This window comes from Barbus barbus (genome assembly GCF_936440315.1).
Source record: "Barbus barbus genome assembly, chromosome: 39".
Classification (NCBI taxonomy): domain Eukaryota; kingdom Metazoa; phylum Chordata; class Actinopteri; order Cypriniformes; family Cyprinidae; genus Barbus; species Barbus barbus.
The window spans coordinates 17,049,077-17,062,272 of record NC_136717.1 but is presented as its reverse complement, the minus strand read 5'-3'; the positions used below and the strand labels follow the sequence as shown (position 1 = coordinate 17,062,272).

The 13,196-nt window shown below is 37.6% G+C and overlaps 1 protein-coding gene across 1 annotated transcript in view; it reads left to right on the top strand.

Annotated features, from left to right (window-relative positions):
- abcc9 (ATP-binding cassette, sub-family C (CFTR/MRP), member 9) overlaps positions 1-13,196 on the top strand; it is a 38,500-nt gene that overhangs the window by 13,681 nt on the left and 11,623 nt on the right. Inside the window, exons 12-29 of the mRNA XM_079399470.1 lie at positions 65-227; positions 416-456; positions 537-679; positions 760-874; positions 3,389-3,490; positions 4,706-4,778; positions 5,759-5,864; positions 8,194-8,295; positions 8,859-8,943; positions 9,110-9,190; positions 10,010-10,147; positions 10,313-10,438; positions 10,917-11,016; positions 11,102-11,379; positions 11,473-11,624; positions 11,732-11,801; positions 12,008-12,165; positions 12,902-12,994. Coding sequence (XP_079255596.1) covers positions 65-227; positions 416-456; positions 537-679; positions 760-874; positions 3,389-3,490; positions 4,706-4,778; positions 5,759-5,864; positions 8,194-8,295; positions 8,859-8,943; positions 9,110-9,190; positions 10,010-10,147; positions 10,313-10,438; positions 10,917-11,016; positions 11,102-11,379; positions 11,473-11,624; positions 11,732-11,801; positions 12,008-12,165; positions 12,902-12,994 — 2,126 coding nt within the window. The remainder of the gene's footprint in view (positions 1-64; positions 228-415; positions 457-536; positions 680-759; positions 875-3,388; positions 3,491-4,705; positions 4,779-5,758; positions 5,865-8,193; positions 8,296-8,858; positions 8,944-9,109; positions 9,191-10,009; positions 10,148-10,312; positions 10,439-10,916; positions 11,017-11,101; positions 11,380-11,472; positions 11,625-11,731; positions 11,802-12,007; positions 12,166-12,901; positions 12,995-13,196) is intronic.

The following is a 13,196-nucleotide window of genomic DNA, read 5'->3' as shown; positions in this document are numbered from 1 at the left end:
GTGCATGTGCATGCTGTCAATACACCACCAAGTTCATGTTTGTGACTTCTATATATTTTCTTAGGACTACTCAACAGACCGTCTTAAAAAGACTACAGAGATCCTAAAAGGAATAAAGCTGCTGAAGCTCTATGCATGGGAGAACATCTTCTGTGACCGTGTAGAAGAGACCCGAGGAAAAGAGCTGACCAGTCTCAAGACTTTTGCTCTCTACACTTCAATGTCCAGTATGAGAGGCTCCTCCCTCCATCATATGTCACGCCCACATACATAAACCCCTCCCCTTACAATTTCTCCACCCTCAGTACATATTCTTGCTTACTAAACTTTCGGAATAAGGGCTGTTTGGTGATAATAGTTTGTTACGTTTTTGCATCTTTTTGAAAATAACTGCTGGCACTTTTTATCTCCACAGTATTTATGAATGCTGCCATCCCCATTGCTGCAGTGTTGGCGGTAAGAGAAGCATCATGAGAGCTTTAATTAGCTGTATTTTATCCATCATGTAGACCATAGTACTCTTCTTGTTCTTGTAGACCTTTGTCACACATGCCTATATTGAAGAGGTCAGGCTCAGTCCAGCCAAGGCATTTGCCTCTTTGGCTCTATTCCACATCCTGGTCACTCCACTCTTCCTGTTATCCACAGTGGTCAGGTTTGCCGTCAAGGCCCTTGTCAGGTATGTCGCTTAACCAAACAATTAATCAGATTAACAATTAATTACTTTCCTGGGAGGATCTGATCAGTTGATGTCTGCAGTGTACAGAAGCTCAGCGAGTTCCTGCAAAGTGATGAGATTGGAGACGACAGCTCGAGAAACGGAGAAATGTCCATGTCTCTAGAGGTCGGCAGGAAATACAAATACCACGGGGATGTGAGTGCTCACACAAGAATTTGCACCTTGCATGTGTGATCAAATTTACAATCACTTGGTGAATTTTCATAGACAAAACCCAGTAATTTCAACAGGAATCTACATAATTGGGAATTTCGCGTGATGGAGAAAGGTTTCCACAGATTTCACAAAAGGTTCAAGTTGGTTACTCGAATTTGCTGTGTTGACCAACCGAAAGCTGCTTGGTTTGAAAGCAACTTGCTTTATTACTACAATATTGGCAATGGACCTTTTATGCCCACAAAATGTTGCCATGTGACTGCACCTTAAGACATTTCTCAATACTATTTCAAGCCTTAAAGTTCAGCAGAGCTGTTTTCATAGGAACTGTTTCTGATATAGTCAATTTGCATGATGTGGAACATCTAAACTGGTTGGGATTGCATGTGATAATTTCATTTTTATATTCTTTTTAGTTTTTTGGAAAGCATTCCGTAATATATTTGGCATCAGAGCAGCTTTTTATGAAGTTTAAAAATGGATGGAATGTTCTTGGATCAGTTTTAGGGGAGAAATATTATATGTTGATTAACTGGGACATTTTTTGCCCTGTAACTGAACAAGAGAATACAAATTAATATCATCAACAAATTAAAGTTTACATATTATCTCACTGGAAATTCTGTTTTGTTTTGTTTTTTAATTCCAAACGCTGAGAACATATTCAGATGCTGAAACATGCTGAGAACATAAGTGGCCATTAATTTAATTTACAAATTTAAAAAAAATTGTAATGAAAATATGAGGGCTGCATGCCTATGCAAAACTGAAGAAGGGTTTTTAGTGTTTTTTAGCAGGTTGCTAACTTTTTTTGTGGGACTTTTTTCCACACGTTTTATTTTCTGCCATGTTAAAATAAAAAAAGGTAATAGTACAATTCTTCTCAACAAGCCAGACAATTTATTCATTTTTTTTACATTTAATTACATCATTTAAACAGTTATATTTAGCAACTCAAGCAAATAGCGGCATTAAATATTTTCAAAACTCTTGTATTTGTGTCTGTGAAGTGTCTCAGGGATTCTACCTGAGATAAACTTGACGCCATAACACTCTACATGACCTCCAATAACAGCAAACATGAGACTCCACATGCTCATGTCTCTAGAGACAACTATCCCACATTTAGGGGGCAGAAACGGGAGCTGGTCATTTCTGAGCCAGCATAGCCGAGATCTCGTAAACGTGTTAAAGAGAAGCTCCTCTCTCTGGTCATGCAGTGGCCCTCAGCTGTTCTCGGATAGAGGGACAAATATATGACAGGACTAAAACTACACATCCCCAGAGAGGAGCAGAGCTGGAGCAAAGGGTGAGGAAAGGGAGGGAACGAGAGAGTGGGGTTAAGGATGGAAATGTATACTGTGACAGGAAGAAGGGTGTTCCAGGAGAAGAAATAGTGTTAAGATGGGAAAATCATGTGGCTTGATGCAAGCGGGAGCTCATGTTCCTTGTTTTAGGATCTGACAGCAGCTTTTGAGTGTCATGTGATGTTAGCTGACCCAAAATTCTGTCATTATATTTTTAAAAAACCCATGTGCTGTTGTTTTTTCACTGGAACACAGAAGTAGAAATGTGAGCTGCTCCATATTTTTGAGTCGTTTTGACATAGAAAACACATTCTGAGTTTTATGCTTTCTTGTTATTTATTTATTACGTTTCTACTCCAACCCATCCTCAAGATATAATAATTTAAATGGCGGCTATGATAAAATATTATTTTTGAAGAAATTGGAAAAGATTCCAAGCAATTTTCAGGATTTGTTTTTTCTGGACAGAATTGGGAGAATTATTCAAGTTTACATGTAAGACATAAATAATAGGTTAAGTACAAATACTATTTAATACTCTAAAAAAGAGAAGACATTAATTAATAATTTATTAAACTAATTTATATTACAGTGAATATATTTAACAATATTTAACAAAGAAAATTTGCAACTTTATTATAGCAATATAAGTTTCTGCCAATGTCACACCACATATTAAATATTAAATGATTAAATATTATACATATTAAATATAAAAAAGAATATAAATATATAATTATTACTTATTTATATAGTTAATTGTTTACATCACAGTGCATATATTTAACAACATATTTACAATTTTAGCGATATGCTTTATGATAGTGATACATTTTCTGGTAATCTGTCACACCACATTAAAGAGCGTTAAAATGGCATTATTGTTTGAATATTGTAATAAAATTGTCAATTTCAAAATTGATACCTTGTTTTATTAAAGATAAACCTTGAAACTGTCTTTTTTTCTTTGTTTTTAATCATGTTTAACCTCAAACTGCCCTTTTTGATTCAAAATGATATGGGATGTCACAAATATTCAAGAGTGAAATATTCATCCTATAACAGTAACAGTTTGTAGTGATCTGGAGCTGTCAAACTCCTAAAAGGACAATCAAAAACTGCATTTTTAGATGAATTATTTCTTTTAATTTTCCCTTAATTTCTCTTTTTGTTTTTATCATTTTAGACTAAGGCTATCAACAGGAAGGGCCGTTATCGTATGGACAACTACGAGCAGCCCATGCGCAGGCAGCTGCGGCCCACAGAGACCGAAGATGTCGCCGTACAGGTCAGACTGATTCTTAGGCGTTTCTCGCTCACAGAGCATGTGCTAAAGTTCATTAAGACAACTCAGGATCTGCATGTTCTCATCCAGATGCCAGTAACCTTTAAGTCACGGCTAATAGGTTGTTTTACTTCTACTGTGCTGGAGGAAGTGTTCGAAGCCCATTTCTTAACACACAGGGATGGTTTTTTTTTTGGTTTTTTTTAGCATGTTCATCACTTTCTTAGCTTTTTTAAAACTTGCCATATGGGGTTTGTGATTGTTTCTCAGACATGGTGGTTTGGGTTCAGCTTCCCTCCGAGTGCAGTTTGGGATTCTCACGAGAAGAAAAACTGGAAACCCGAATTTTTTTTGGTTTCGCCTCTGTCTCTCGGTCCCCTGAGGGTCCATTTCCTTCGCCATCCCTCTAGTCTAGGGGTGGGATTTGAAAATAATTTAAAATGATTCTGATTCAGCTTAATGGTTCACATTCCTCAAGGATTCAATTAATGATTGTTTTTCTAACTTAAATATGGACAGAGAATGGACCGAAAAAGAATTCTTATAGTGTTCACTAACCTCACCTTAGTAACTGCACTTAAAGCAAAATAAAATCACATTTGAAAGTTGATCATTGATGTTTATGCATGGTGTCTGTTATGACAACTAAAAGTCAAAAAAGTTGTTCTGATGCATATATTGCATATTATATTATGAGGGAAGAATATCATATATATATTCATTTTTATTTTTTTAAATGCAACTGGTTCTGGAAAACAAAAGTCTCTTATCTAATGAGTTTAGTGGCTGAACACATAAACACACACGTCCTCATGGACTCTCCCACAGTGACATCCGCTCACTTTGTTATGAATATGGCCTAATCTACTCTGACATTTACACTCCTTCACTTCAGTCATTCTCAACCATTACTCCCATTTTACCCTCTCTCTCCCTGCTCTCTTGTTCTCACAGATGTTTATGATTGTTCAGCGTTCTCCCTTTTCCCAGTATTCTGTTCTGGCCTACTGTACTGCTCTGATGGATGGGAGTATTATCATTATTGTAAATAAACATTTAGAAAATACAGAACGCATCCGGAATATGCACGCGTGACATAAATAGCTTGTTCGAGCAAAGATGAAAAGATCATATCACGTGCATTCTGCTGTGTGCTGGTTTGTTTCCATCGTTCTAAACCCTATGGTTTTGGTTTGTATTGGTGAATGTGTCATTCAGGTGAATGATGGCTTCTTCACATGGGGAAGCAACTTGTCGACGCTGACGGACATCAACATCCAAATCCCTACAGGTACACACTGATTCTCTCAGACAATCAATGGCTTCTTATTTATTTATTTATTAATTTAAATAATTAAATATAATAAATTAATGCTCTTAGATCTCAAGAGTGCTTGTTATTTATTTATAATAACTAAATACACACACATACATACATACTCTTACTCATACATACATACATACAAAATATGAAGTCACTGGTGGTTGGTGATGAGTTTTAGGCACAAGGTATGCATTTAAAAAAACACCAGAGCTGTTTAGCTGGGATCAGGACTCGGCTTTCTGAAGACCAGTCAAGTTCTTCCACACTGACTCAATCAATCATTTATTTTTTAACCTTGCCTTATACACAGAGGCATTGTCATGTTAGAATAGAAAAGGGTCCTGTCCAAACTGTTGCTATAAAATTAGAAGCACACAATTTCCTAGAATATCATTATATGCTTAAACATTAAGATTTGTACTCTAAATTACTAAAGTAGTTAAACCTGTTCATTAGAAGGAGGTGACCCAATACTTTTGGCAATATTGTGCACCAAGAGTTCTTGTTATTTATTTATTTACCGGTATTTGTCAGTAATACTTAAAGTTTTTTTATATGCTGTACTTAAAGTTAGTTATATAATATATATTAGTTATATATTATTAAATATATATATTTCTTATTCATCTACAATACATGAAGGCGATCATCATCAATGAAGATCAAAATGTAATATAAATGGTTCATTTTTATCAGCAAGTTGATATTAAAAAGAAAAATCAAATAAAAATAAATCAAAAGGCTGAAAATATGAATTCTTAATAGCTATTGTGTTGGCTCAGGTTTACTATTCTGGTTTAGTGGTTGGACAGCCTCATTAAGCTAGTGAGCTGAGCACTAACTAGCTGTTGCCAACTAAATAGATGGGCAATCTACCGCTGACATGGAACATCAATAAAACCTGTTCATATAAAACTGATTATCCTTCACCTTGTTTCCCTCTTCAGGTCAGCTGACCATGATTGTGGGCCAGGTGGGTTGTGGGAAATCCTCCCTGTTATTGGCCATGCTGGGGGAGATGCAGACAATCAGTGGGAAAGTCTACTGGAGCAAGTGAGAATTTACACATTTGCATAGTTACTGTCAAAACTATTATGCTGTTTATGAACATTAATGGAGCTTGTGATTTGTATTAAAACTGAAAGGGACCAAAAGCCCCCCCCCCCCCCCCCTCCTCTGTTGTCTCTTGACCCCTAAAGCAGTTGAATGTTTGCGTTAATATAGCAGAAAACAGGGGAGTACATCTGCATGCCAGATCCATCAGATGCTAATCAAAGTCTTCATCTGTATAAACACACATGCGCATAAATAGCCCACTGTCCAGTGCATCCGCTATTAGTATGATGTATGTACCACTGTGTGCATACACAGATGTGTGAGGGCTGTCTTACGCCTTATGTGTGTGTGTGTGTGTGTGTATGTGTGTGTCTTACACCATTCATTACTCTTTACACTGCTCTCTGATTTCTTCTGTCTTTTTTTCCCACATGTCATTCTGTCGACTGTGTTATCAGTACACAAGGGAAATGCTTTTCTTTCTGTGACTCTCTCCATCTCCCTTCTGGAGATGGTCTCTGATTAGCATTTGGAAGCAAAGCCAAGCAGATCTACATTGTTTCTATAATCCATCGATTATAGACAGACCAAGTCCTTAAAATGTATATACAGTGGCTACAAAATAGCATTTATTTGAGTCGCATTTAAAAATGTTAATTGTATTAGATAACTGAAAACTAAACCGTAAAATATATATATTTGAGCTGATTTACTTTAACATAAATGTGGTTTTCTTTAATATTTTATTATCTAATGCAAATACATTAACACATTTTTAAATGTGCCTTAAAGAGAACTTTTTTCTAATTATTTGTGAAGTTTATTAGGAAGCGAAAATTGTTTCAAACTAAATCCTATATCAAATTTTTTTCATTGTATTTTAAAAATGCTGTACATACAATGAAGGTGGGCCCAGTGTTGCCACTGACTGTCCAAATACTTTGTGGGGCAACTGTAATTAGTTAATATTTGCTTTCAGTTCGCATTAATAAGGAGGAAAAATTGTTTTAGACCATTTGTAATATTTAATTAAATTGTGTTTTGATACAATTTAAGTCTCAGTTCAGGCATTACTATCTTTGCGAACAGTGCAATGAATGTTGGTCTGCGTTTTCCAGTTTCAAGTTCTCTAATGACAATGACATTACTCTCCAGTTAAAATATAATTCTTATACATTACTAAACTATTATCTGGAGCACAGTTATATTTCAAATTATCACTCTTGCGCATGAGGAGAGTATGTCAGTGTTTTTACAGAGCGGCACGCATCCTAGTGCACTCACTAACTCTGGTCACGTGTGTGTGTGTGTGTGTTTCTTTGTGTCCTCTTCCCGAATGGTGTGCTCAATCAGGCTGACTGATTATGAGATACTCTTCGATGGGAGCATAAGGTATTTCACCGGGGGTCTTCACATGCTTACATGCTACACAGCCACACAGTGACCTCTATAAACCAACACTGAGGATATGTTGTAACATGTAGCCAATGGCCAAAAATGGATTTTAGCTAATCAAGTTTAAATGTAGATTGCCTATATGGTTCCAGCAAGGTTATTCACTTTCTAACAGCTAACAGAAGCGTTTAGACATATTACTGTGCTGTTCTGGCCGATAACGTCTTCTCATGTACCTGACTTGCAGCGGGCATGATACAGGCCTGTTTCACGAAGAACAGAGGTACCCATTTGCAAACCCTTTCAGCAGATGTGCCATCACCCCCACATGCATTGTTGCATCCATTGTTGTTTGTTTTTGTAAGATGTGCAGTGCAAAGTGTGAGAAAATGCCGGGAGTCTTCACCTGGGGTTTTCTTGTACAGATATCAATTTCGAACAATATTTGGTTTAGTTACAGCCAGATACCTCCAATGGAAAGCAGAACAGATCTGTTTTGTCTAACAAGAGAAGACCTTTCTCAATATCATGAGGTTTATTTTTGGTTTTGTAGCCATTAAATCTGTGTGCGATTTCAGCGCTTCTAGTGGTTGTTGAGTGGTATTGCAAAAAATGAATGTTACCAAACAGGTTTGATTGGGCCAACAATGAGAGAGTCACATTTTTGCAGAATTGAACCTAGAAATGGTTTGCTTACATGAAAGGGCAGGAGAAAATGTCGTAAAGACACACACCAGCTCTCACTGTGAAGGGCTCCCTGCATTTCTTTCATCTCTAGCTTTAATCTAATCATTAACAAGGTTTTTTTTCCCTTCATTTCATATCAGAACCATTAGTGTTTGCTGTGATGGCAAGCGAAGAGTCTTTTTACACATTTCCAGGTTATCAGTTGTTTCCTTCTTTCTCTGTTTCTCATCCTGTCATGGCTCAGTAAAAACAGGTACTCTGTGGCCTATGCAGCGCAGAAGTCATGGCTGCTGAACGCCACTGTAGAGGAAAACATCACGTTTGGAAGTCCTTTCAATAAACAGAGGTGAGGTTAAAAAGATCTCTAACTTGACTTTAGAAAATGCTATTATTTTAGAGCATATTTGTTTATCTATTTAATTTGTCACAATTATATGACATTTCCGTCATCTGTCCAAGGGCGTGTCTAGGGGGGGGGGGTGGGGTGCACGGGGTGGCTTTTGTGTGATTAATTCTCAATAGATAAAATTAAGGCCTATTCCTTTTTTTCTCATTGAATGTCCCTTTTCACTTGAAATATGTCATATTGAGGAAATAAAATTGGTTGTGACTGGAGATTGCATTGACTTTAAGGCCAAAAAGTGCTGTTAACTTGTCATTGCGGATTGTGGCTTCAACACCACTTTGATTTTAAATCAGTCAGCACTTACACTGACGTTTCCAAGTTTAGTGGGTCGAATTTTTTACAGCGTTCAAAGCTAGATCTCAACTATATTAAAACTCACTGTGGAAACTCTGGGTCATGACATCGTTGATTTTCGCTCCCTCGAGAACTCATGTTCAAGATTCCTATCCTTATGTCTTTGAGGAAACATTCTTATGTTTTTGAACTCTGAATCTGTTGGACAGATACAAAGAAGTGATTGATGCCTGCTCGCTTCAACCAGATATCGACCTCCTTCCTTTTGGAGACCAGACTGAAATCGGAGAACGGGTAAGACAGGACTGTGCACTATGTCTGGGCTTGAGACCAGCTCTCTGACCTCAGCTGCCGTGATACTAATCAAATAAAGAGCTGTTATTGAGACTACCATGACTTTTACATTACGTCATCAGAATCAAAAGTGTTTAACTGGTGTTTGCGTGTTGTAATCCTGCAGGGTATTAACCTCAGTGGTGGTCAGCGACAACGGATCTGTGTGGCCAGAGCTCTATATCAGAACACCAACATTGTTTTCCTGGTAGGAACCAACTTCTCCAATACAGATAACTTCATGATAGTTTCTTACCTCCACCCTCTACAAGTGAGATACCAGTATTATGAATGACCACAGTTTTAATTTGATTTTAGAGGTCTTCCCAGAGGAGATTTCTGAACTGACACATAGCACAGGGTACACTGTGGTAGTGATAGCAGAAAACACAATTATGTGTAAGGGCTGTTATTGGATTACTGTACATAACTACACACCCTTCTGGATAGGATCATGAATTCACCTCATTCTATTCCTTGGAGTGACGTTATGTCTCACATCCTAGAAAGTCAACAGGGTTGTTTTGGTGTCTTTTCAGGTCAGTCGAGAAGTGATTTAAGCACATTTAAAGTACATTTCTATTGAAATAGTTATGTTCTGCATTTGAACAGTTTTCTGAATTGAAAGGGTAATTTATTTTATATTTACTCTCTTAAATACTATGGTTCCATTAGGAATCTTTTTGCACAACCATTGCACAAAAAAAGGTTTGAAAAGGTTCTTTATAAGAAAAAAATGGTTCTTTTAAGAACCTCTGAAAGTTTCTTTGGGGAAGTCAAAATCTATATTTTATGGCATATCTGTGAAAATACCCTTTTGGAACCTTTATTTTTAAGAGAGTAATGAAGCAAACATTAAGCAAAGCTAATGTAACACAGGTTCCAAAATGTCTAGATAAGTCTTGATCAGTTTGACATTAATGAAATTCAAGTTTCTTTCTTTCTTTCTTTTTAAAGTTTAAGTACTATTGATTATAAGTAGATATTGAAGTAGAGTCAACCTAGATTTGAGGTTTCTTACCTTTAGGATGACCCGTTCTCTGCCCTGGACATCCACCTCAGTGATCATTTGATGCAGGAGGGGATACTGAAGTTTCTTCAGGATGACAAGCGGACAGTGGTCTTGGTCACTCATAAGCTGCAGTACCTCATCCATGCTGACTGGGTAAATACTGGGGTTTCTTTGCTGACTGATGATCTTAAACATTCTGAGGCTGGTTCTTCATGATACTCTGAAAATGTTTTTTTTTTTATGAATTAAAGATGAATTACTTGAAAATAATCAAAAACAAATGGCTTTAGACTTTGTCTTACCTTCTCTCTGTGGTAGATAATAGCCATGAAGGAAGGTTCAGTGCTGAGAGAGGGGACCTTAAAAGACATCCAGACTCATGATGTGGAACTCTATGAGCACTGGAAGACCCTGATGAACAGACAAGACCAGGAGCTTGAAAAGGTCCTTCTGCTTTAAAAACCAGCAAATCTATACAGTTGTTAAAGCACTATGCATCATACATAGTGCATCTTACCAACTTTGTGAATGGTTACAGAGAAAAACTGGACTTCTTACACTAAATAACTGAGGATCACATACTACCAGACTTTCAAGTCATTCTGAACACTACAAACCCACACAGAAACATGTGCCTTGTTGCAAAGAGATGCATGACAAATAATAAAAACATGTTATGTATCATTTGACTAAATCATAGTCTGACGCTAAACAAATACCTGTGTCCTTCATATGTCAACTCGAGCTGACCAAAATCCAGACTGGCTATGAATTTTGGCAACTATCATTGACTTTTCCAAACAGAAAATCGGTGCAAATATTGTGTAATGTATTTCAGCCTTAAAACAAAGAATGTAAAAAAAATAACACTAAACAGTTTTGAAGAAGCATATGAAAAACTGTTTATGTCTCTTTGTTTTAGGAGACTGAAATGGAGAGTCAGACCACTCTGGAGAGGAAGACTTTGAGGAGAGCATTCTATTCCAGAGAGGCGAAGAACCAGATTGACGATGAGGATGAAGGTAGTACTTCTTTAGCATTTCTGCACAACACTTCCTTTTTTTTTACTTGTAAAAACATCTTGGACACCTTTTTTCTATTCCATAGAGGAGGAGGTGGAAGAGGATGACGATGACAACATGTCCACCACCACCAGCCGCCGTTCTAAGATCCAATGGAAGATGTGCTGCTGTTACCTTTCCTCAGGTGGCTTCCTGATGGTCTTCCTGATGGTGTCGTCCAAGCTGGCCAAGCACTCGGTTATGGTGGCCATTGACTATTGGCTAGCGGCTTGGACGTCCTCAAACCCGCATAACCAAAGTGTCGCAAATTCCTTTCTCAATGCAACCAATTACACATGGAATGATGACACACAGATCGCTCAGGTGAAACGTCACTGCTGTTTCCCCTTTGAAATCTTTTCTTTCATATTATACATTATAGTTATACTGAAATGGAGCTTTTGGGGTGTTTTACAGCATCGCTCCTATGTGCCAGTCTTTATTATCCTGTGTGGAGCAGCGATAGTACTTTGTCTCATCACTTCCTTAACTGTGGAGTTTCTAGGAGTGGCTGCAGCTACAAACCTCCATCACAACCTCCTCAATAAGATCATTCACGCTCCCATCAGGTACTTGCACACTATTATGAAACCTACTGTTATTTGAAAGTCAAGAAGACAATGAGATATCGATTCAACCAGGTCCATCATTATAAAATGTTTTATACCATCGTTAGATTCTTTGATGTCACCCCGCTTGGACAAATCCTGAACCGTTTCTCAGCGGACACCAACATCATCGATCAGGTGAGAGAAAGACAGGCAGAAAGAGATCTGTTTGATTCAAGTGTCAAGTACGTCTCTTTCATTTTAAGCCCACTGAGAAGAGCGGCCTTGGGTTTCCACACAAACATGTGACCTCAGTGCTGCGGTAGTCAACATTATCGTATTAATGAGATGAAGAATGTGGCGTATGCGTGCTAATGTGCGTCTTTTTCATTCTCTCTCCACAGCACATTCCCTCGACACTAGAGTCTCTCACTCGCTCCACTCTACTCTGTCTCTCAGCGATTGGGGTCATTGCTTTCGTCACCCCTGCCTTCCTAATTGCACTGGTGCCACTTGCTGTGGCTTTCTACTTCATTCAGAAGTTCTTCCGGGTTGCTTCCAAGTAAGTAGTTCACTGAAGGATGAATGCACTCTTTGGCCGAATGTGATTCAATCATGGATTTCACACGTTGGAAACGTTCTCTCTACTTAAGGACTTTGTATAGGATTAACTTAACTGAATTAAGTAAACCCAGTTTAATTCATACATGTCAAAATAACTTGACTGAATTAAGTTCATATTTTTTTGGATTCATAATGACATAACTTGATCTTCAGATGAAAGCGTACATCTGTTGATGTACGCTGGACTTCCCCGATCATTTAATTTGCTTGAACTGAACCTTTCTTACATTTGATTGTTAGCTTGCATTCATTTATGAGCACAATGTCCACATCTCAATATACAACTAAAAATTGTTCAAAACAATCAATACCCCACTCCACTTTTTTTTCTTTTTCGACAATACGGTACACTCAGATGTGTGCCACAAGAAAAGGTCTTTCAAGTCAAGTTACGTTTATTTCTATAGTGCTTTAAACAATACAGATTGTGTCAAACCATTTTCTCAGAGATAAACAGGAAACATCAGAAGCAATTATGGAAAGTCATCTATTGAGACAAATCAGATTCTACTCTAAAGCAGCTCTAAAAGACAATAGTGTCATATAATTACAGATAATAATCCTTTAAAGTCAGCATCAAATCCTTTAAAGTCAGCTATGATTATAAGAATGCCATTTTTACTTCCAGAACCAGACTAAGCTCTATTGTCTGTTGCTGTTTTTTTCTCCAAAAGGGATCTGCAAGATCTCGATGACTCCACTCAGCTGCCTCTTCTCTGTCATTTCTCTGAGACTGCAGAGGGCCTCACCACCATTCGAGCATTCAGGTCAGTGAACTGAGGGTTTTCCGAAAGCACGTGGCTGTTTGAATAAACCACACTTTCTCTCTCTGTGTTCTTCTAGACTGGATGCAGAACTAAGTAGTTGCATATGAGTGAAAACAAAATGAAATGCGTCTTTATGATGCAAAGCCAATTGTGTACAATATCAGCCATGCAGAAGTGATGCAGTCTCAGTGGCTCCAGACCA